The 23,932-nt window shown below is 42.3% G+C and overlaps 1 protein-coding gene across 2 annotated transcripts in view; it reads left to right on the top strand.

Annotated features, from left to right (window-relative positions):
- The window catches only part of IRF2 (interferon regulatory factor 2), a 41,222-nt gene extending 17,501 nt beyond the window's left edge, over positions 1 to 23,721 (top strand). The window contains exons 2-10 of one of the 2 annotated variants that reach the window (XM_027735410.2): positions 149 to 278; positions 1,234 to 1,341; positions 6,447 to 6,546; positions 7,155 to 7,331; positions 9,645 to 9,691; positions 13,893 to 14,004; positions 15,690 to 15,854; positions 20,974 to 21,020; positions 22,377 to 23,721. In XM_027735410.2, the coding sequence (XP_027591211.1) occupies positions 1,255 to 1,341; positions 6,447 to 6,546; positions 7,155 to 7,331; positions 9,645 to 9,691; positions 13,893 to 14,004; positions 15,690 to 15,854; positions 20,974 to 21,020; positions 22,377 to 22,688 (1,047 nt within the window). In that variant the 5' untranslated portion in view covers positions 149 to 278; positions 1,234 to 1,254 and the 3' untranslated portion in view covers positions 22,689 to 23,721. Of the gene's footprint in view, positions 1 to 148; positions 279 to 426; positions 542 to 1,233; positions 1,342 to 6,446; positions 6,547 to 7,154; positions 7,332 to 9,644; positions 9,692 to 13,892; positions 14,005 to 15,689; positions 15,855 to 20,973; positions 21,021 to 22,376 lie in introns of those variants that run through there. The other variant, XM_027735413.2, reaches the window with a different exon arrangement.
- The last annotated feature ends 211 nt before the right edge of the window (positions 23,722 to 23,932 follow it).

The following is a 23,932-nucleotide window of genomic DNA, read 5'->3' on the forward strand; positions in this document are numbered from 1 at the left end:
TTCTTCCTCTTGTGCTGGGTGTGGGCTTGGTACTGCCTAATTGTTAGTTTGTCTGATGCCTGTACTCCCATAGGAAGTGAGAACAAACCCATTTACATTTGTGCCATTGCTGTGCGCTTTCAGTTTTTTTCTCTTTTTTATTTTTAAGATCAAAGGTGACAAGAATAGTGGAGCAGAGAAGTTAAGAATGATGCAGAGAACACAGATGTGAAGAACAGTGGAGAGAGGAAGGAGCTGAGCCCGGTGCAGAGGGGTCGAGGAGAAGCAGCAGCCTAAATGCAAGTACTTGAATGTGGAAATGATGGATTGCAGGCTGCTTAGCAGGCATTTAATGTGGTGCTTTAATGTGCATCTAGTGCCAGTTGGCGCTTTCAGAGTGGTGCCTGAGATAGGTTAATGTTTTTAAAATTTTCTGCCTCAGGGTCAAGACTTTGGACTCTTATGTCAATAATTTACAGCCCTCAACAGGGAACTGGCATCAAGGTCACGTGAGAGAGAGAGAATGAGAAAATGAAGTCAGCTGGAGTCTTAACTGAATAATGTAAGGTGGCGTGGTGCAGCTGAGGAGGCTGTGAAGTACTCATATCATAGCTGAACAGCACTGAAATGTAAAATAACAGCTAAAAAAATTAGTGACTGGATTGATCCAAGAAAGCTGAAAGGAGGGGGGCCAAACTACTCAGCCACAACCAAATGGTCTGATAAATTGCTGTGTTGTAAAATGTATTTTTCATAATTTTAGTCAAGTTTATGGGACAGAAACAGACATTTGAAAGCACGTTTCTTAGTAGATGCATCATTTTGGCCAGTACAGTGATGCCTCCAGCATGTGGATTTTCTTCTTTACATATTTTTTCTTTGCAAAAAAAAAGTCTTGTGCAAATGAAAGTACGTATGCCAAAAAGAGGTATCCCCGGGGGTGTAATTGTTTTTCTTTGTGACCTCTGGTATCCCGCCTGTGTCAGCAGACGAGCTTTTGCCAATATCATGTGTCTTCTTCAGGTTAAGGTTTTCCTAATCAAGGTGCACCAGAAGTGTGTTTTCTGCCATGAAGAAGACTTTATTATCTCAGTTACTCTTAGGGGAGGCTTGCACACAGATCTAAAATCATAATTATATTTACAATTGTTCAATGCCTGCAAAGCTTTAATATGTCTGTACTGTGCAGAGGTGGGGGAACTGCCTGGGAGTTCTGCCTGGAAAACAAATAATCGTATCCCTTTTTTCCTGCAGCTCCTTCCCAGGTGGGTGACAATGCCTGTCGAAAGAATGCGGATGCGGCCCTGGCTGGAAGAGCAAATCAACTCTAACAGAATACCGGGGCTGAAATGGCTAAATAAGGTAATGGGGGGTGCATGCATGCACTGAAGAGGAACTTATAGCAGTGGCTGAGGTCTGAATAGGTAAATCAGCTCATTCCTGGTTTTCAAAGGGGTGACGTGGGGAGGAAGGGCAAAGCTGAATGCTTCCTGCTGAACCTGTTCCTCCAGCCTTGCCTGCCAGATCTGAGGCATCTTGCTTTGGTCTGGTGGATTTGTGGCTCGTTTGAAAGCATTTTCCATCGCTTTGTTGTTGGAGTGAGTGTTTCTGGAGACTCTGATAGGTGTTTTGTTTTTTTTTTTTAAGCTGGGAACACATTGTTCACCAAGTAGCATCAGAAGGATGTGAACACAATGCTCTTCTGAGGTGGAAGACTATATTCTGAGTTAGACTCTGGATTGAAGCAATGATCTCCTGTTTCAGACTTGTGTGACTTCTTTGATACTTCTTAACCTGGCAGAAATGGAGTAATTTTTACTGTGCTAGGCCCAAACCTTAACTCTTACTAAGTGCTCTAGACGCTTCGAGAGCACAAGTATGAGCTACAAAATGTCAGTGCCCAATTTGAATTTATTTTAATTGGTTCAGTAAAACCAAGGAGTGTATTTGAGACTTTAAATAGTAATAAACCCTGGAAATGTTGCATGCATTCTGTAGTATGCAGGAGACTAATTCACCACACTGAAAAGCATGAAGCTGTTTTGGCTACAGAGGCTACTTTATTATCAGAATGGGTGGAAATGCACAAAATTGGGTGCAGAAACATAGGAACTGCGACTCTGGTTAAGACACTAATCCAGATAGTCTGGTGTCCTCCCTATAGCGGTAGTAATTGTGGTGCTCATTTTTAAAGCTGAAGAATGGCTATTGAAATTACCGCTTTTTATTTCAGCTTTCAAAGCTAGAAATGTTCACGACTTTAAAATTATCAGGAGCCCTTTAAATTTCATCTATGAGTGTTGTTTCTCAGGAACTTCCTGCATCAGTGACTCTCACATGCTGTGGCTGCGTAAATAAATATTGCTTTATCCATTCCCTAGTTAGCTGCCCTGTGAATTTGAGTAGGTCCTTGTTCTTGCAAAATGGGATCACAGCTGAAGACGAAGAGACCAGTTTTTACTGTTGTCTTTGTAATTTGAGTCCCATGTTGGGGTCCTTCTCCTTGAATATCTCTACTTCCGTGTCAGGTTTCCTGCTGACAGTCCATATCTGCTGTCCTTTGCTGGGCATTCCTTCCCAATCCTGAAATAATTTCTCGGTAGGGCACAGTATTTCAGATTTGAGCGCATTACTCTTAAATACGGTGTTGTCATCTGTAGGTTGTGTTCACGTAACCTTTTTTGGTATATCTGAGGAATTGTACTTGCTTCCTTTGCATAGTAAAAATGCTGCCTCTGTGCTAAGGGCTTCGTTCTTCCAAATTCAGAACACCAGTCCATAAAGGCAGTTTGCAAGGCATGTCATGTTGTTTAATGTTTGCAGCCCTCTGATTATGTTGTTACAGCAGTTTCTGCCTTGTTCTTCTGGCATGAACTCTTTGCATGCAAGAGTCGGGAGAAGATTTTGTCCTTAGCATATTCTGTATTGACTGAGGCTTGTTTCACAAATAAATTTTTTGAATTCTTTTATTTTTAAAGAAATCCCTGGCTCCTATCAGAAAAAGGATACCAGGATAAGTGGCCTGCCTTGAGGATTATTAAACTCTGATTCCCCACTTCTACCCTTGTATTTGGCATCAGTCTGGATTGCCTTTGTTGTGTTCAACAGGCTATCTGCCCTTCCAAGCATTTCTGTTTAAAAATGTTTAAACATTCATTCCAACAATGGATCACTAAACCAAAAATATATCTATTTTTACTTTAAATCCTGACCATAAACAAAGGCATGCATGAAATCAGTGATACAATGTCATATGTATCACAGCCTGTTCTGTACCTGCAGAATCGACTTTGGAGGCTCTAGGATTTTGCAATTTGTATATTTTAATTAGAGTTTGGCAAAGGACAGTTAAGAGTTTAGAAAAGAAAGTGGGTCAGATTATCAAGAGAATGAAACTTGTGTGTGCATAGCTTTTAAGGAAATAAGATTTAAATATGAAAGGAATTACTACTGTTCTGGGTTTGTCGTTGGCTCTTGGGGAATTTTTTCCGACTGAAAAAAGAATTAAACCTCTCTCAGTTAAAAAGGACAAATCAGGTACAGCTGACTTACCTAATTCCTTCCCCTACTGTCTGTTGATGACATTATACCTCCGGAACAAACCCCTTTTTTATAGGGCTTAAAAAATAAATACTTGTGTGCCATCCTGGTGAAAATGTTATCCTGCTGAATGGGAATTTCTTTACCTTCCCAGAGAGACAAAACTGGGAGGTGTGAAGGAAATGCCATAATTCAGTAGAGGGCAGAGGTGGTGTGAGAAGGGGGATAATAAGAGGTCAGTGTCCCTCATGGATCTGGAAAAGGAAATTAGAGTGGAAACATTCCGAGTAGATGTAACAGAGTCAAGAGGCAACCTGCTGCTTTGATGGATGCTTGGAGTACTATCCTCAAGAAGGATGCTGCTATTTAAGATTTGTCCTATGACTTGTAGCTAATATGTGCTCATTCACCTGCTCAGAGCAGTTTGCAATGATGTCCCCACTGGAGCTTGGTAGTAATTCCTGTTATGCTGTAAAAATTTTGTGGGTTGTGTTTTTGACTTTAGGTGAGGCTAATTTTTTAACAGAAAAGTGAGACTCCTACACAAATGTCCAGTGCTGTACCAGTCAGCACATGCTTTTGAAGTCTAAGAGAAAGCAGTGATGAGCCCTTCCCTATTAAGGTCATCAACTGAAAAAGAATATAGGTAATGTTTGATAATGTGTGAAATAAATAATTAGCATTTAAATAGAAAGCATCCAGGTAAACTAGAGCAGAACACACAACCACATGATACTGATGCACCCAGCACCCTTGTGGGATTTCAGAGAAGGTTAGATCCTTGATAGGGGATGAGAAAATCTGTAGTTTCTGTATTTATATATATGTATTATAAAATTATAATACATGTGGATTCTATTTTGTTATTTGTATTTAATTTGCTATAATACCTGTGCTTAAAGACATCTGGGATTGGGAAGAACTTTCTGTAATAAACAGAAGCACTGTAATGACCACTTAAACTGCTGTTGAGTGTCCTAGCACCTTCCTTTGAAACAGTGAGTGCAGTTGATGATAACAGGATACTGTGTCTGGAGTCTTGTTCGGTCTGCTATGTTTTGAATTATCGTATGGAATATGAAATCCATTATATAGCCTCCATAGCGTTGTGTAGCATTGTTCAAACCTCTCAAGCATGAGACTTTTAAATCTGTTCAATTCTCAAAGTTCTTGTCGATAGAAATTGTTTTCTGTGGAAGTATGATTCTTTTCTCCATGCTTATTTTAGTCGGTGGGAGGGTAAAGGCAGGAAAGCTTATTCTACCTCTGCTGAATACAGTAGTGCTCTGGACCACAAAATAGTGGGGTTGAGGCTTCCTTTAGACTGTTTCTACTCGGGGAAAGAGATGAGCATCTCTGTAGGATTATTTACTTATATATAGGGGTAAGAGTAAGGAGGCAAAACGAGAGAAGTGATAGGACTAGATTAAGAGGAAGAATGAGAGTGTGAGGATTTGAGGGGAATGAGGAACGTGTTAAATCAGTGCTTCCACCAAATTAAAGATGAAGCCATGCGAGAAGGGAAGAATGCAATTCCAAACAAGTGAATGTACTTGAGAGAATGGATTAAAGACAAGAGTTGAAGGACAAAATGCAGGCTCAAAAAAAAGAAAAGATCACGTGGGAAGGAAGAGAAATAAACCTAACCTTGACATTAGTGAAATATTAACGAGAAGGAAGAAAAGTGGTTGTTGAGGGAAGGGGAAAGGACAAAAGATTCTTCTCACATGACCACAGATATCTACAATGCAGTCATTTAAAGGAGTGCTGCCTGTCTGGAGTTATTTGTAGTCAGTGTAGAGAAATAGACTCTTTTATGGTGCAATTCAGTTGGCGTATCTCAGGTGGCCACCTCAGGAGGAGGGAGCATTTTGCCCTGGAAGTACTTTTCTCTTCCCAGACTGAGAATTGTATCTAAACCTGCAGAGGCAATTTATAGCACAAGATGTCTGCATACGGAGCCAGATAAGATGTATTCCTCCCAACAGGGGAGAAAAAACAAGTGCTGTGTAACAAACTCATTTTGTATGGCTTTGCAGAAAAGAGTGTGAAGAATTCTGAAGCAACTCTGTAGGTCAGTACGAAAGAATTCATTACCATGTTGTATGACATAAAAGCACATCTTACCCAGCATCCATTTGGCCCAGTATCCTGTGTGCTAAGTGCTTGTGGAAGGAGTGTAGGAATCCATGCTGTTCAAGCTCTGAAAGCCCTTAGGCTCTTTAATAGTCACCAGTTTACTGTCTTCCATGATCCCTTTGGGAATCAGTTTATACTGCCATCATGTAAGGCATGCCCTGATTTAGCTACATATGTGTTAATTTAGAAAAATTTGGATTGCTTTAAATGCACTTCTCTTTGGGCTAAAGTTTCTGAACTAAAATATGTTCAAGTGTCTTCAATGCTACCTCTTCACATGAGTGTCTGGTGGTTTTTATCCCCACTAGAGAGATGTCTACAGTTGATATATTCATATGTCTGTTTGCTTGGCATATAAATTTATAAGATCTCTTCACTGTGCTAGTATTTACTGGCCGAATCCCTTGAATTTGCTCTGTTCCTATAGTTGTTTAGTTTCAGATGTAATTTTTCTAATCATAAAAGTGCCTGTGCTGCCAAACTAGCCTTTGTTTGAATGTTTAGAAATGTGTAGTACTGCATGTTTTTTCCATGTGTCAGCTTGGAAAGCTGCCAGGCTCATCTTCCGTGAAGTGGCTTCTGACTATTTCATACACTTGAGCTGTATTCTGCCTTTGGTGACGCCAATGGATATTTTCCTGTTGACTTCAGTGAGAGTGACACTGGGTTAGAAGGGAGCAAAACACTTGCAGATGCTGAAACTGTGCTTATAAATGAGTGACTTAAAGTCATCAGAAGATCCCTCAAGTCTGTCAGTGTTGGCATTTCCTGTTTGTTTTCCCTTCCAGGAGAAGAAGATTTTTCAGATTCCCTGGATGCATGCAGCAAGACATGGGTGGGATGTTGAAAAAGATGCTCCCTTATTTAGAAACTGGGCAATTCACACAGGTATCGAACTCATTTTCTGCAGGACAGATTTTCACATTGTTTTCCCTTTTAAAGTTACATTTTCCTTCTTCCTTGTCTTTGCTTTTCTAATGCAGAGAGCGAACTTAAGTTTCCAGATTTGTGGGAGGCTAAGTGCTTTTTTCAAGGCCTACAATACTCTCCAGCTTTACTGAAGTGCCGTAACTCATTTGCATTGATGAACACTAAAACTTAATTGATTTAAATGTTAACAACATGGGTTCAAAACTGTCAGGAGTAGAGCACAGTCAGCACTTTGTAGACACAAGCCCTTAGGCTTTTTTATGCCTTTCTGTGGATTTGAGCCAGACATAATAAAGGTAAATGCTGTGCAAGCTTTTCCATGTTGTTGTGGAGTCACATCTGATCTGCAGCACCCTGGGTCTTTCTTGAGCACAAACTGTTCATCATGTGTTCTAGAAATGTGCATGGAAATGAGATCACAGCACTCTCCTGCAACCTCAGCTATTGTTTGAATGCTTCTCATGGGAACCAAAGACTAATAGCTTGAAGCCAACCTATGCTGTTATTAATTTGCCTTAGGTTTTCAATCGCATGTCATATGTTCCTAACTTTCTTTTCTTGCTTAGGAAAATACCAATCAGGAGTAGATAAACCCGATCCAAAGACATGGAAAGCAAACTTCCGTTGTGCTATGAACTCCCTGCCTGACATAGAAGAAGTGAAGGACAAAAGTATAAAGAAAGGAAACAATGCCTTCAGGGTATACCGGATGCTGCCGTTATCTGAAAGACCTTCCAAAAAAGGTAGATGGGAGAGCTTGTCAACATGAAATGCTCCTGAGGACACTGTTGAGAAATACACCTACTGCAGATAGCTCAGTATGCAAGCTACCAGTACAAGCCTGGCTGGCTGGGAAAGGACTGGAGCCCCAGGCAAGGAGCTTGGAAAGGGCACCAACCCTTCACCTAACAAGGGACAGCAGGACCAGCGGCCAGCTGGCTGGGGGGCGGGGTTGGTTGGGGGGGAGAGTTGGGCACACAGAGACTCTACAGGAGCCAGTGAGCAACAGGAAGACCCCAGACCCAAAAATAACTATTGAAATGGGTACATAGACTGTAAGGGTATAAAAGTCCAGGGATTCCTTTGTTTAGGGTGCCTCCCCAGAGGTATCCAGGTTGAACTGTTCCTATTGCTGTACCACACAGTTATTGAATTAATTTTTTTCCCTCCTGAAAATGGATACCTGACACTCTGCTGCAGGAAACCTAGCATAGAGAAATTACTTTAACAATTACTACTATTTTGGAGCCTACAAAATGTGCCAGTTCTACTTCTTCTGTGAAACTGAATGTTTTTATCCAGATGTTCCCAAGAACTTAGGAACAGCTGTATAAAAAATGGCCTACATCCAGTTAAGAGAAGAAGCTGCTTGAAGAGAGGATTAATGAGATGTGATAGCTCCAAGCTGTTGATGTTTGTCTGCTAAAGCTGATGGAGTTATGTTCAGATTCTAGTCCCAGGTTTCCTTCAGTCAAGGAATATGATTGGGGAATATTAGGAATCAATGCATTTAACTCAATAGGACTCATTCAGAACATGGTGGCATACATTGTGGTATCTTTTTTCAAGCAAGAGCAGAATTAAACTGGCCTCTGTCTTGAGCTGGGGGGAAGCAATACACTCTGCTCAGAACGTTAAACCATGAAACAGCATTGTTACTTACAAAGACCATGAGAAACCAAAACCCAGGTCATCATAATAGAGAAATGGGAAACGTTTGAATTCCCAAATTTAGGGATTAAGTCTCCTGCCTGCCAGGAGAGGACCTAACCACCAGGCCAATCTCATGAGTATTTGGTTTCTTTTGAAGTAGAAACATTGATTTATTTATGGCTCATTGGCTTTCTTATGGCTTCTTTACTGGTAAATGGAGTAGAACAATGGCTTCCTTAGTCCTCTGGTATCCTCTGTTGTCTAGGATTTCAGATGAAAAGATAACCTGCAAACCAAATGCAGAGTGTTCCTTTAAAATCCAATTCCGTTTAGCTGTAGCTCAGTTTGCTGTTTTCTTAGATTGAGAAGTGAAAGGCACAGCTGCAGTTTAAGGTCAGTGTGACTGGAAATGATGAACCATGGAATTTTTGGGGCAGAATCGTACTGTGAAAGGGAGATCAATCTGCAAAAGATAGAACAATTGCTTTGAAACTGTTTACAGTCTCTTGTCAGTAGAATATTTTGTATGTTTAGGCATATTCCCCTGGACCATAACCTGTCTCTTTGTAGTAGATTCATGTAAGAACTACAAAAGTTCATCTTGAAAGCTGAGATTCTGGAAATGGGTGCTGCAGCAGGAGAAGATTCTGCAGAAAGTCCAGTTAACTATAAAACCGACATATCTTGGGCCCCATATATTTTTTCACATGCCCTTTCTTCATGGCATGTGACTAAATTTATGTGTGGGAGCAAAAGAATCTGGCTGCAAACATTTCTAATTTTCAGTGATACCTTGTATTAGAGATGGGAGAAATTCCTGGGACATGCCTGTCCCAACGTGGGGTAGAGCTGAGCATAAACCACTTTTGCATGAATTGTCATATGTATTTCCCCACCAGGTTGCAATGATTTACAAAAGTTTTGGTTGAAGTTTATTGTGATCTCTTGCCACATTAAATGGGTTAACAAACTCCCTTTTCCTGTAGCTGCAGTGAGAGTGTCAGAAAAGTGATGAGACATAAATTTTGATTTATTTTTTTCCCGTTAAGAGTATTTTTCTCCCCCTTCCTTCTTTATTTTTTTAACAGACCTTGTTGCTTAATTTGTCACTATTCCAAAGTTTTCACTTTGATTTTATAACTGTAGTTGCTTTCCTGGGTCCTATAGTGGTTCTCTCTTGTAGTCTTTTAAAAAAGAAACATAAAGCCAGAGTGTTTAAGAGGAATTTTTGGCTGCCCAGACCTTAAAGGAGGGGTAAAATTAAGCAAAATGTGTTCTCCCTTTACCAGGATGTCCTGCCATTTTGAGGCATATTTTGAGACTATTTGTTGGTAAATATAGAAAGTGTGAAGGATAACTCATGGCACACACAACTTTATGAAATTTTCCTTCTGTTATTGCAGGAAAAAAAACGAAGTCTGAGAAGGATGACAAATTCAAACAAATTAAGGTAAGAAGTGTCTGTTTAATAGTGTGAGAACTTGTGAAAACAGTCTGTTGCACATATTTTTTAATATACCCAACAGTATATTGTGGTGGGTATTTGCAAATGCTTGTGGTTTGGTTAAGTAGCTACAGTTACCCAGGATGTTGTTGTTTTTTTTTTTTTTAAATGTGAAGGCTGTTAGAGCTGTGACTTACATCATCAGTGGACATAACCCCTGTGTTACAATGCCTGGAGGTTGGAAAACTGGAAGTCTCAGCAATACACATGCCATTTGCGTTTTCTGTGTAAGGAGAAATACAGTAATTATGGAAGGAATGCTTCTGAACAATAGAGCTACCTTTTGGAGCAATTAGTTTCTGTGTGTAAGGCGTTTGAAATTAATTTTCATTTCAGCAAGGGGGAGAAGTTCTGTGAAGTGCACTTTGTGATCCTGTTTTGTCAGTTAGAAGACCTCAGTTGTAAAGCTCTTCAGTTGCTGCCTGAAAATTTGCTTGTTCAGAGCATGGGCCCAGACTGACGTTGCTTTCCCTGTGAAGCATGGTGCTTCCCGGCTTTCTCACCTCTGCCAGGGGCCTCTGCAAGGTGGTCAGTATTACACACCAGCAGGATTTAGTCCACCTTCAGTTTTTCAAAAAACCCCAAATCTTAGAGGTTTCAGACTTTCAGCCTTCAGTAAAATTGGTGTCCTTGGGTTGTATGTAGCGGCTGTGTCTGCAGTGGAAGGGCAGCTTGGTCCCCTGCTGCCCGCTTCTGAAGGGCTGAGCACCCATGGGTTCAGACTCTGCAGCCACTGGCCAGGAGATGCTCTGGGCCAAGGGAGTCCAGAAAACTGGGAAAGAATCCTCCATTGAAATTGGGTTTGGAAGGCAGATGCTGCCCCAGCAGTTGTGACATGGAGTTACATGTCAGAATGCTATGACTTTTAAATTGTTTTAAAGGAACCACTTTTTCACCATCCTGTCTGGATCATGCAGCCACATGTGCTTGTTATAAAGTGACTTTGATGGTAGCTGGTGTTCAGAGGGAGCCAGTAAACTCCTTTGGTCAGGGCAGAGCAGTGTGTGATCCCTTCCAAAGCTGGCAGCAGCACTTTGCTATTCGCCTACTTCGGAATCTTTCTTTTAGACAAAATATTAAATATGTGAAAAGCTGTAGAAGCACTCAAACAATCTCATCCTCTCCAGTAAGATCAGTCTCACAGTCATTGCTGAGGGAGTTCCAGTGATACCAGGCAGATTAGTACATGAGGTGTTAGGTTTAGGAGTAGGTGCCAGTGGGGTGATGCTCGCAGCTTTTGGGAGCACTTTCCTCCAGCTTCGTTGCCCTGAGCCTCACAGAAGCACCTAGGGCAGGTGACACAGGAGCAGTGAGCTGAGCTGATCGTGTACACCTGCCAGTGGTACCTGCTATGAGCATACAGCTCACCAGCCACCAAGTGTGGTATGGCCACTTCTTCTAAGCTTTAAGCTGAGGCTGAGTAGTGTTCTTGTCTGTTCACCCTTGCTCTGACAAATGTGTGCACCAGCTGGTCTCCAGGTGTGCCTGGATTTCAAAAGAGGTGCTCCTTCCATGCTCAGCCACTCTTAAGCTATTGAATGTTGAAGGCTGTAATAGTGGAGAAGGGCGGTGGATGAAATAAAGCAAATGCACATTTCTGAGCACTGATAGCTGCTTATAATTGCTTTACTTGATGATGTGACTTCCTGAGATCCAAGTTGCATGGGTTTTTTTTGAACGCTTTACAGTTACCCTGAAAAATCTCTTTAGTGGAGCTGAGTGGGAGGCTGCTCCACGATTTGCCTGGTAACTGCAATGGGGTAATAGCAGCAGAGGGAGAAGCTGAGGATGTGAGCACAGATCTGCAAAAGGACTTCAGCATAGCAAGAGCCTCGCAGTGAGCTTCCTGTTGATGTCACTGCCGGACCCTGTGGGCACCCACAGCAATCCCCTTGGTGTGAGTGAAGACACCCTCCCAGAACTTACTGAGCTTGAGCAGGGTGCTCAGGGCACTCACTGCATGTCCCCGTGGATGTGAAGAGTCCTGGACCTTACCAATTCCCCACTCCTACCATTGGGATTTTGGGCAAACAGAGGCACTATAATTCATTAAATTCATTACAAAATGAATTCTCATCAATGAAGTGTCAGAGCAGCCCAGGTAAAAATAGTCTCTTTCCTTTGAAACAAAGGACTGAACTGGGTTTCATTTTTACTTTATCCTAGATGTATCCTTTTGACCATGCAGCTTCACATTGAGAGACATTTTTTAAATCTTAGCAACACTTTTCCCCATGCATTTAGAATCATAGAATCATAGAATCATAGAATCATAGAATCATAGAATCAATTGGGTTGGAAAAGACCTCCGAGATCATCGAGTCCAACCCTTGGTCCAAATCCAGTCCATTTACTAGATCATGGCACTCAGTGCCACGTCCAATCTGCGTTTAAAAATCCCCAGGGATGGTGAATCCACCACCTCTCTGGGCAGCCCATTCCAATGCCTGATTACTCTCTCTGTAAAGAATTTTCTCCTGATATCCAACTTAAATTTCCCCTGGCGGAGCTTAAGCCCGTGCCCCCTTGTCCTATTGCTGAGTGCCTGAGAGAAGAGAGCAACCCCCACCTGGCTAGAACTTCCCTTCAGGTAGTTATAGACGGTGAGGAGGTCACCTCTGTCTAGCTTAGGCTAGACATCTAGATACTGGAAATTTACCAACTGCACCAGTATCCAAGCCTCTTTGTGGATCTGGCACCATCACCTGAGTTCCAAGATGCACATTTGTTTCTGAAGCTTGAAAGGGGCTACTAAATAAACTTCTCTGTAACCAGGCCTCAGTAAAGTTGAGCAAGGTGCTGCGTGTGCAGCATTTCCATGGGGGCTGCTGTGTTTGCTGTGTTGCACAACAACAGATACTCCGCAGGGTGACAATGTGCAGCCCTAACATGTCTCTGCAGTCATGATTCTCAATGGATCAATAGCCGCTAATTTTATATTTTCCAGCTCTCCAGGTCTTTGACCTGGGGGTCAACACAGCTGGCGTGGCTCATCAAAGACCAATTTGCCATTAACACTTTGCACCCTTCTGATGTGCAGAAGAACCTTGGGACAGGGTGCATGTTTACCTTGCTTAATGGCTGGGAAGGTGCTTGTGTCAAAGTGACAGCTCATTTTGAGTGGATCACAATCACAGCATGTGACATCCAGGAAAGACCTGTCACAGTGTCCCCAGTTTCTTGTTCATACAGTTAGTACTGTGAAGGGCTCGCACCTCAAGTCCTGAGGCTCACCTTTGCCCTGCGTTTGATGAAATGCTTTAGAGCAGTGAAAATGAGCACAGCATGGCAGCAGATCCATGGACAGCTCCGAACCTCTCTGCTGGTGTTTCTGGCTCAGTAGCAGGATAGAACTATCCTTGCAGGGCCAGCCCAGAGTAAGAACACACAAGACTTTAGACTTTGTAACCAATAACCATGTAAGGGAGCCAATACCAGACAGGAAGTTGGACCTGTAGATAATCCTTTAAATGTGTTTATAGCTTTTTAAAGAAATCCTAAGTTTATGGAATTAATTTTTTTGGTGTCTACTCTGAGGGGAGTTTTTAGATTCCCACTCAAGTGTACCAGGCTTACAGGAAAGCTCAGTCTGTGTAGAACAAGTGACATTTTCCCAATGCTGTTGCCCTGTGGTAATGTTCATGATGTGATCTAAAAGGCTGTATTTAGTGTAAACACTTTGGTTTGCTTTCAGGCTTGCTGTAGAGAAAAGCTAAGCCTAGAATTTAGTAATTGCTGTACAGAAGCTAAAGCTTCCTTTCAGACAGCAGGAAGAGATAGAGCATGTTTGGAAGGGAATGAGGATGAAGATTGAGTACCGTTTTAAAGTGATGTTTCTTCCTTGTTTGTTTCAAATGGTAATCTCTTGTAGTAAATAGCATCCTAATTCCTTGCTCTCAGAAGATTCACTCTTAATCTGAAAATTAAAAATAGCTTTCGTTTCAAAGCACAAGATTTGGAAATGAAGTAGACTCTGTCTTCTCAGAGAACCAAAATATTCTTTCTTAGACAGTGTTCTGCAGAGAGCAGGAGGTATATGGTAGGTAGAAGCGATGGGGTTTATTACTGTCTCAGAACAAAGAGTTGAACTGTCTCCAGGCTCCTGAAATAAAGCAATTCTGACCCAACTGTACTGCTTTCATTCTAGCAAGAGCCAGTTGAATCATCGTTTGGGATTAATGGGCTAAATGATGTCACTTCTGACTATTTCCTGTCCCCCAGTATAAAAAATGAAGTTGACAGTACCGTGAACGTTGTAGGTAAGTACTCCTATGCTTTTCTTACACACTAGGCACACTGGTGACTTAAAAACCTTTTTGACTTTGCCAAACTCATCTTGGGGTGGGTAAGAATTCATCAGGTATTGTGGAAAAAGATACAGTGCAGATGACCTGCTCGTACCCTGAGGGTGTTGCACAATATTGGTTTCTCCCAGATAAAAATTAACTCTATATGTGTGTGCTTTCGCCCTCTCCCCCCCTTCACTACACTCAATAAAAAGCTGATTGTTTCAGAACCAAGAAAGGTGAAATAAAATATCTGGAGCAAAATTGTAGTAATTATAGTGATTCAACTTTAAAAAAACAAGTCTATCCAGGATGTATGTAATTTTCTTTATGCTGGCATTGTCTCATAAAATACAGATTTAAATTTGGGAGATTTTCCAGTGCTTACCTGGCATTTCACAAAGCAAAATACACAGCTTTTCACTGGGAAAAATGCCTGCCACTTTTCTTTTTCGAAAACCTGTGTCTAAGGATAGAATTCAGGAACGGATTGTGTGTATAGACATGTGCATTCATGTTTATTTATCTCAGTTCATGCAGGAATAGATGCTATCTTTTGCCTTTTTCAAAATTAGTATACTGCTACTTAACAGAAGAATTTCAAGATCTATTGTATTTCATTGCCTACATGTTTTTCCCCTCATGGGTCTAGAAAAAAATGTACTGTTTGAACAACACAGCATTGTGTTTGTACAGAATTTGACCTTATGTTCCTTTTGAAATTTTATGTTCAGTGAAAGAATATCTATAGTCTTTCCCTTTCTCTTAGATAATTGTGGATTCAGGTTAGCCATCCCCTGAGATGGCTCCATCCCTGTGCATTCTTCCGATCTAACTAGTGGCTTTCAGTTCTTTGGTGGATTAAAATGAACACATTTGTCATGTGTTCATACTGCTGGGATCAGAGTTGTACAAGACAGAGGAAATTCTCTCAAGCAGCAACAGAAAAGTGAGATTAGTGAGATTCTGACTTTCACCATACTTTTGCTTTGCTCAGTAACTTCTTGGTACCTTGGTTTATTCCCCTTTTTCAGAAGGTTGTTGTGTAGAACAACCAATGTCTGCAAAGCATTTCAGGACACTTGGGTGCATCCATGGTTGCTTCACTGTGTAGAAATAAATAATGTTTCTTTGATAATAAATGTCATGTGCTCTTTTGGTATTAAATATCATATGCCTGGGGGAATAGGAAAACCCTCTGTTAATAACTAAGCAGACTGTAGCTTTCTGTCACAGACCTGTCCGTATTACAGACTACAGGTACAAATGTGGTTTTCTACATACCATCAATGGCGTTGCAAAGGTCAATGAGAATAAGTATCTAATTGGAGGAGAAGTTTTTCACAGATTCATGTCATGTATATATCAGAGTCCCACAGTGTTTTGCATGCCCCTGTGGCCAGTTTTCTGCCTGCCAGTTCTGGTCTTACGTTGCATAATTTACATGAGAGCATTCAGAGGCCATGGGATGTTGGCAGCTTGCTGGGTGAGGATCACAGGTTTCCTTTTGAACTCTCACTGAAAGCAGATGGTGGGCATGGAAGAAGCTGCTGAGAGTATTGAAGACTCAGATACTAAGCAGGACCCAAGGACAGGCTCTTAGAGATTCAGCAGGGTCGAGTTGTTATGAGTAATATTTTTTTATTTCTAACCCCAAGTTGTAGGACAACCACACCTTGATGGCAGCAGTGAGGAGCAGGTGATAGTTGCCAACCCTCCTGATGTTTGTCAGGTAGTAGAGGTGACAACAGAAAGTGATGAACAGCCTCTCAGCATGAGCCAGCTGTACCCTCTACAGATCTCCCCTGTCTCATCCTATGCAGGTAAGCATCCTGGCATTTCTTTACACTGCTCTTTTGGAAATGTTTGGAAGACACTGGGGGAAAGGGGGCTCTTCCAGGGTAGCTGACAAAGACCTAGAGATGCCTATTCACCTTCCTTCTGAATTGTTAATGAAACTCAAAAGCTCACAGTCCTCTACTCATTTTACCTTGGGAAACAACTTGGCAGATCTGAGACTGGAAATGTAAGCTGCAGATTTTAGCCTGTGACTAATGGAAAAAAAATCTTTTTAGATATAATGCAGAGAGGTCTCTTCAACTTTTATTAGAGTGGGATTTTCAGTGGTACAAATGATGTGCTGTAAATATAGCAAGTTCCCCTTGCCCCCTGACTTACTAAAGATTACAGGTCTTCCATGCTGTGTGTTTACTCTGTGTCTAGCACAGTGTGCAGAGCACTAAGGGCACCACATTAATGGTATATATGCAGATGTGGAGCTGAGGGCCCTGGGGGAGTTGTTCAGTCTTGCTGCAGACTGGAACAGCCATGTTCACTGATAACAAGTGATCTTGCAAACAGCAGAGCTGTGGACGTCTGGTTTCCAACGTCTGCCTCTCATCTGGATTCTCTGATACCTCAGAAAGGGGTGAGATAACAAGCTTGCCCCCACCCCCAATCAGGGTGCTAATGGTTTCTCTTTTCATCTGGCACCTTATTTTCATATAACTGGTAGGAAGTTAAGAGTCTTTGGCATTCGTTTATCCCTTATCTAAGTCTGACAGCGTGTTCAGAAGTTATTAGGGGAGAACGGACACAAACGCATATATGGACGTGCTGTATAGAGTCCCCATAATCATATAAGCCTTATTTATGTAGGAAGCAGGACAAAGCCATATTTGAAAGTAGGAAAAGTTTAAGATCTAACCTGTCCTTTCTTTTTTAACATGATGCTAACTTGTGAGCTTCAGGAGACTGGGTAGAAACACAAATGTCATCTTTTAAAGCAAACTTAAGTATTAATTATTCTCCATGCATTTTATTATTTTACACATGGTTTTGTCTTTGTCTCATTAGGCTGAAATTACTTCCAGAAATAGTTTTAGAAAGCATATATTTAGTAATTTTTATTTCGGGGCCCCAGTGAATCGTATGATGTTCTTTTGAAAAGTCTCCAATATTAGTCTCACATGTTGATAAACGCTTATGCTTCTCAATGTGTTTAGTCTGCAATGACCAAATAATTTAGAAGGTCTTTGTAAAGCCTAAGGCAGGGGGTTATGAGGGTGCTTTAATTTATTAGCAGCAGGGAGACAAGGGCTTTCAAAACATTTCTCTTCTTTCCAAATGTTTCATGGAAAACTTTTCCATATATATGAACATGACAATAATGCTTTCTTTTAACCTCAGCTACAGGATCTAAGTTCTTGGAATGCAAACAAAAGTCACTCTCTTGGTCTAGAAGTCATGGTGGCTTCTTGGACTGGAACGATAGAGAGGGGTGGTCTGGTGACCACCCTGACATGAGCAAATCATGACCTAGTTACCCTAAAGTCATTGCAGCCAGCCTGCATAAGGAAAATGAAGGATGACTGAAGTGCTTCTGTTTACATTGTCTTAGTATCTTGGTGCCCTTCAGCTGTCCTAACTTATACCAGGACCTGCTAAGCCCAAAACTGAGATAACAGAGAATTTCATGCCACTGTCATGCTTTTGAATGCACCTCAAGGCAGTCTCAATCCTGGTTACTCTAGAGGCCAGTAAGAAGTAGAGTACTGCAAGGGTCTGTCCTGGGAGAAGTCTCATTTGATATATTAATGAGCAGAAGATATCTTGGAGTACACACTGGAACTTTACAGATGACACCAAATAGGGGACACCAGTTGATATGCTTGAGGGTAGAAGCATCATCTTGAGTCCTGGAGAGATTTCAGGAATGGGTCAGCAAAAATGTTATGAAATTCAGCAAAACCTTATCAAATTCAGTCCTGTGCATGGGAAGAGCACTTCGTAGTGATAGAGGCTGGGGCTGGTGGAATGGGAAGCAGCTCTGCAGAAAGGGGGGGAAGGCAAAGAGAGGAGCATGAGACAGCAGAGCATCTCAGCCACAGAGAAGGCCATCAGTTTTCAGGAGCATGGCCAGTAGATCTAGGGAAGTGATTAGCCTCCTCTACTAAGCACTAGTTACACTACTTCTGGAGTACTGCATCCAGTCTTGAGCTCCTCAGTCCAGGGAAGTTACAAATAAACAGGAGCAAGTGCAGAGGAGGGCTAATCAGGGTGATTAAGGGCTAGAGCACTCAGTCTGTGAGGAGATATTGAGAGACTGGGGCTTGTTCAGCCTGGAGAAGAGATGGTTTTCAAGACCTCATAGCAGCTGCCCTTACCTGCAGGAATGTTACCGGCAAGGTGGAACCCAGCTCTTCACAGCAATGTATAGTGGGAGGATAAGAAACAGCAGGCACAGACTGAAACAGGAAAACTTGGTCCAGCTGGAGATAAGAAAAAATGTTACCTTTTTCGCCCCAAGGATAGTCAGGAGTGGAGCAGGATACTCAGAAAGATTGTGCTCCCTCCATCCTCAGAGGTTTTCAAGACCCAAACGGATAAGGCCCCAAACAACCTGATCTAGTCCTATAGCTGGCCTTACTTTGAGTAAGAGGTTGGGCTATAGACCTCCTGAGGTCCCTACCAGCCCAGATCGTTCTATGAACTGCTTTTTTTTTTAAAGCATGCATTTGCTCGTGAGGACAGGGGTCTGTGGATTAGAACCCTTAAACTTCTAGGACACTCTTGTGACTATTTCTGTCTTTGTCTTGCTCCACACAGGAGCAAGGAGAACCTGTACAGGAGAACCACAGGAACCCTGGCCCTCTGCTTGTGGGTTTGCTCTGTCAGGTGCTACTGCTGAATGGCAGGAAAAAGTATGACCATGACAGCTGTGCAGGAACAATTAGATTAGCTCTTTTGAAACAACAACCAGAAAAAGTAGCCTGAGGTATCAGCTCTCCTGCATAAATCTGTTTTATTTCAAAAACACCTCTGGTTGCTTTCTGAGGTTTCTCAGGCAAATGATGTGAGCGGCCCATGTGAGTCTTCTTGTATTTACACCAATGTCTATGAAATCCATTGTTTTTTAGTACTGAGGCTGTTGTCAAACTCCTGTTATGTTTGACACTGATTCAAATAACATTCTTGATTGAAATAACCCTCTAACTTCCCATGCCTGAGTGGTCAGCTTCCCTGGCTTTGGTAACTATAGTGCTATCTCTTGCTCAGCATTTTGTTATGTATAAACACCAAGGATGGATTCCTTTTCAGCTGCTTCACTCTGGTTTTGTTGCGACATGTTTCTTCATGTCAGGGAATATCTGTTTCTTGTCTCTGTGTGGATTCCTCCTATTGATTCTATCTTCAGGGCCATTTCACCTTTGCACAGATTAATTTTTACCTCTCCTTTCCCCAGTAGGGCTTAATTACCCAGCTTAATCATGTTAGCACATCTTTCTCTGCCTGGGCTGGTGAATCAGAAGCTCTGCAGAACATTGACTTCAGAGGGCATCGCAGTTAGTTTGAACTGTTCCTCTGCTTACTGCACACTGTAATGGAGACTCTGGCATAGGAGAGGTGCTGGCTTCAGAAGTAGGAGTCTGGAGTACCTGGGCTGACTGCTTTCTTGCTTCAGAAGGACTTTAGGTGCAGTTTAGGTCCTGGGATCTGAAAGAGTGATTCAGCCTGCTGGTTTACAGCCCTTTACCTAAACCTAATGCTTAGCCAAGCCTTGAGAGAAGGGCAAGGTACTGTCAGTCTCTCCGAAGATGTGCAGGGGCACAATCCACAAGGCATGATCTGTGCACTCTTAGCACTCATGTTATGTCCCGTGCAGAGCATGAGGATGCTCCCTGGGAAGGCAGGATCACAGGGGCTGTGCAAAGCAGTCTGCATAGGCTAAAATGCATAACACAGAGCTGAGGATGGAAGCTGGGGCTTGAGAGCTCTCTTGCCTGCTATGGTAACTCAATCACATCATTCCTTCCACAGATTTCTGTGTTCCTTGTGGATGTGCCCTGCTGGAGGGGTTGGGGAAAGACCTCTTCCAAATGCCATTGGTAGCCCGATAGATGCCTAAGATTATCCTCCCAGAAAACAGGACACAGTGGTTCAAAACCCTGTGAGCTGAAGGGAACATGCAATCCAGCCTCTGCTTTTCTGCGTGAGGATCTGGGCAGCAGGTGGCTGTGCTGAAGGCAACAGCCATTGCTGCAGACCAGTGCTGAAAAGAGGGGTTTGTGCCCTGTCTAAGATGTGTCTGAGGCATGGCAGTTTCAGCCAGCCCATGGACCAGGAGCCTGACCCTCACACAGTAGGACACCTGTATTCAGACACATGTAAGCTTGAAAATATAGTAAAAATTCCTGTGTTTCAGGCTCTTCTGCAGGGGAGGGATGCAGCTGCAGGCGGATGGCTGTCCCACTGCAGCTGTTCCCCTGTATTTGTGCTCTGGTTGAAGTGATAAGGGTGAGGGAGGCCATGTGCAGTGTGGGGACGTGATGGAGTTGGAGACTGTAGTATTGCTACTTGCTCAAGTAGTGGGTGAAGGGTTGAGAAATAGGCTGGGGGAGGCTGGGCACTAGTGGCAAAAGCAAAACTATACCGAGTATACCAGGGTATGTCAACAGTAATCCAGCCCTAGAAGTCACAACGAGCCTTTGAGATGGCAGGCTGAGATAACAGTTCATGAAACAAAAATACACTTATCTCCTCTGGGGTGGAGTTGTTAGTGATTTTGCAGGGATGTAAAAATAAGGATTTGGACAGAACTTTACTTGTGCCCTTGTCCGGAGCTGCCAAGAGAGGTCAAGGGAGAGGGGGCTTGCTGGAGGCTCTGTGCAAAAAGTGCAAATCTGCTTCTTCTCTTTCTCTTGGTGCCTTTTACAGGATATAGTCATGTTAACTATGATAACCCCCAGTTGTTCAGTGCAGCTAGCCCTTGGATTGCTATTGCTGCAGCAGAGGCTTCATGCTTCTCTGTTGTTTTTTGATTGTTTGGCTTGACTCTGTTTGGTGCCACTAACTGGAAGTAGATCAGGCCTCTTGAGCTGGAATTTGTTACTGCAGATGGAATAGCATGAGTTTTGTTTTTGTTTCTGTTTTGTTTGACAGAAAGTGAAACAACTGACAGTGTTCCAAGCGACGAAGAAAATGCAGAGGTAAGCTATTTCTACATCTTTAGCACTTTGGAGTAAGGTCTCAAGATCAGTGTCATTGAGTATTCTTCCCTTTCTCCGTTTGCAACTGTCTACCAGTGGAGTATTCATTTGAACAATATTTGGGGGAGAAAAGCAACCAGGAAGGTTCAAGGGAGACAGACATTTGGATGATTGTCACAGAATTAAATTCGCTACAAGTTCATTCCTCCTCATCTGTCCAAACTACAAGGAGATTAATTTGCATAATAACATGTTCTGCAGAGCCATAAACAGTTCTGGCTAGTTTGTTAATATGATGCATTGACGTTGCTAGGTAGTGAGTATTTTATCTTGGTTGAAAGCATGCTCACTTTGTTCTCCTTAAATGGCACCTGAACTCATACAATTGGAGGAAGTGCTTACACATGTGATAGAAATGCAACTTGAATGTTTGAGGCATGCATGGCAGAAAGCTTTCCTGAGCAGTCAGCTGGGTATTGCTGGGTGAAAGGAATCCATGGGGAAAATAACCACCCCATGAGCATTTCCTGAGCTGCACATATACAAAACCAACACTTACCTCTTATTTTGGGGCTGTTGTCAAGCGACCAGACCTGATGATCTCCATGAGTACTTGGAGGCCAAGGGAAGCTCACTGGGGGCCCTTAGATACCTTGTGCTCCAGCTGCATTCTTGCAGAAGGCCTTTTGCAAATCTGTCTCCTGCTGTGCCCTTCCAAAAGCCCTCTGAATCCTCCTTGGTGGAGAACCACAGGTTGCACAGCTGTGTAACGACATGGCTAACCCACTAGGTTTTGTCTTTTGTGCCTTGGTTGGGGTGGAACCCATATGTAGACTGCCAGTAGTGGCTCCCTAAACCTGCCATTGCATGTTCTGTCTGTGGTGGGAAAAGGACTGGATGCTTATCTTTCCCTGACGAACCTCTTCCCTGTGATGAGGGATGCACCATCAGGTGATGGTGATTTTCCTAGCAGCCTCACCTGTATTGATAGTTTGGGTAGTGTTGTTTGTCCTCTTGGCAGGAGGATGCTCTCTCTGGTAACAGAGGAGACACTTCCCTTTGGAGTTCTGAATGTTTGGTCACCTGTGTCCATTTTTGTCTCTGGCACACTGGGAATAAGGCCTTTATTTTGCATTCAGAAGAACAGGTAGAGCCTCTTGAATGCTGGAAAACCAGCAAGGTTTAAGGACATGACTTCAGAAGGGGAGAAGTGGCTGAGTGCAGAAACATTCTAATCCAGTGGCTACAGGCTCAGGCTCTTAGATGATGGGGTAATTCCTGTGCAATTTGTGAATGTTTCTGTCTTCTTCTTGTTACCTGGAGTACTTCACAAAGTTGTGTTCTCTCCTTTTCTAGGGACGACTTCATTGGCAGAAGAAAAACATTGAAGGCAAACAGTATCTCAGCAATCTAGGAATGAGGAACACTTCTCATATGCTTCCCAGCATGGCAACTTTTGTAGCCAACAAGCCTGACCTCCAAGTCACCATCAAAGACGAAAGCTGCCCACTGCCTTACAACAGCTCCTGGCCCCCTTTCCCAGACATCCCTCTGCCACAAGTAGTGTCCACAGCCTCCACAAGCAGCAACCAGCCAGACCGTGAAACACGGGCCAGCGTCATCAAGAAAACGTCAGATATTGCCCAGTCGAGAGTCAAGAGCTGCTAAGCCTTTGACAGTGTGGTTTTTTAGCTTTGTTTTGTTTGGTTTTGTATTTTACGTTTCTCTAAGAGAGGTTCATCCCTTGACGCACACAAGACAAACCTAAGGTAAAGCCTTGGCAATATAAAACATTGCTGTGTCCGACTCCAGTGCCGGAGTGTTTTTAACTCAGGACTCCAGCCATCAGTATGTACACCTGAACCCAGACAGATTTCCAAGGTTGCTACATAGAAAAACAACCCAAGAACTTTGGCCCACTCACAGGTTCCAGTGTTTTATAAGAGGACCAACCAACCACAAGGGAAGTGGTGCTGCTGCGCTTCTTGCTGTCAAGGCTGTGATGGAACTGAAAGCCTCAGAATGGAAGAGAAAATGTGAACTAGCTGGAATATTTTTAAATAAAGAAAAATCTATTGTGAATATTGTACATAGTGCAGTACTAGCAACGTTGCAGTCTGCTTCTGCACCTTATTAAGAAAGCACTTACAAAAGGCCTTTTATTACCTTGCTCTACTTAATGGCACATTGAAGGTCCCTCCCCACCTGTATTCTTTTCCAAGCTATTCTTGCTAAAGTGTCTTTAAAGAATAGAGGAAAGGAAGTTAAAACTTTCCATGTGGATTTCATATGTTCTGAGAATGCTTTTCTCATGTTTGTTTCTAATCTGCTATGCTTGAATGCCGTGTGGTACAATAGAAAAAAAAAAAGAAACCTATTACAGAGATATTATGCAAATTCCCAGATTTAAAAAAAAGAAGAAAAATACTCTAATTCTAACCAGAGCAAGCTTTTTTATTTTTTATACAGGGGAATATTTTATTCAAAGTAAAATTCTAAAGTGAATATAATTTTTTTTAATCTTTTCTACAGCAAATTTATAATTTTAAGATTCAGTCCTTGGTTATCAGCAGTTATTACATTCTTGTGGCACATTTTTTTTTAATTTTGTAAAGGTGAAATAGCTTTTATGAGCTCATGTAGCAATCAGATTATCCTGTGGATTGATAATAAATATGGTATATAGTTAAATTTTTAATAATCCTAGTTTGTCTCTCATTTTTAATCTTTCCACAGCCCTAGATGGCATGGGTTTGATAGGTAAATGTGACATCTCAGAGTGAACAATTAGTGTAAGCCCCCTTTACAATTTCTGGAGCACCCATCCAAGAGGATGGGAAGTACTGTGCTTGAAGCAGCTTGAGGTGGAAAGAGGAACTAGAATTTAAAGGTGACCTACTTGAGTTTGGCCT

The sequence above is a fragment of the Pipra filicauda genome, unplaced genomic scaffold (assembly GCF_003945595.2).
Source record: "Pipra filicauda isolate LSUMZ 115617 unplaced genomic scaffold, ASM394559v2 scaffold67_size6003252_pilon, whole genome shotgun sequence".
Classification (NCBI taxonomy): Eukaryota; Metazoa; Chordata; class Aves; order Passeriformes; family Pipridae; genus Pipra; species Pipra filicauda.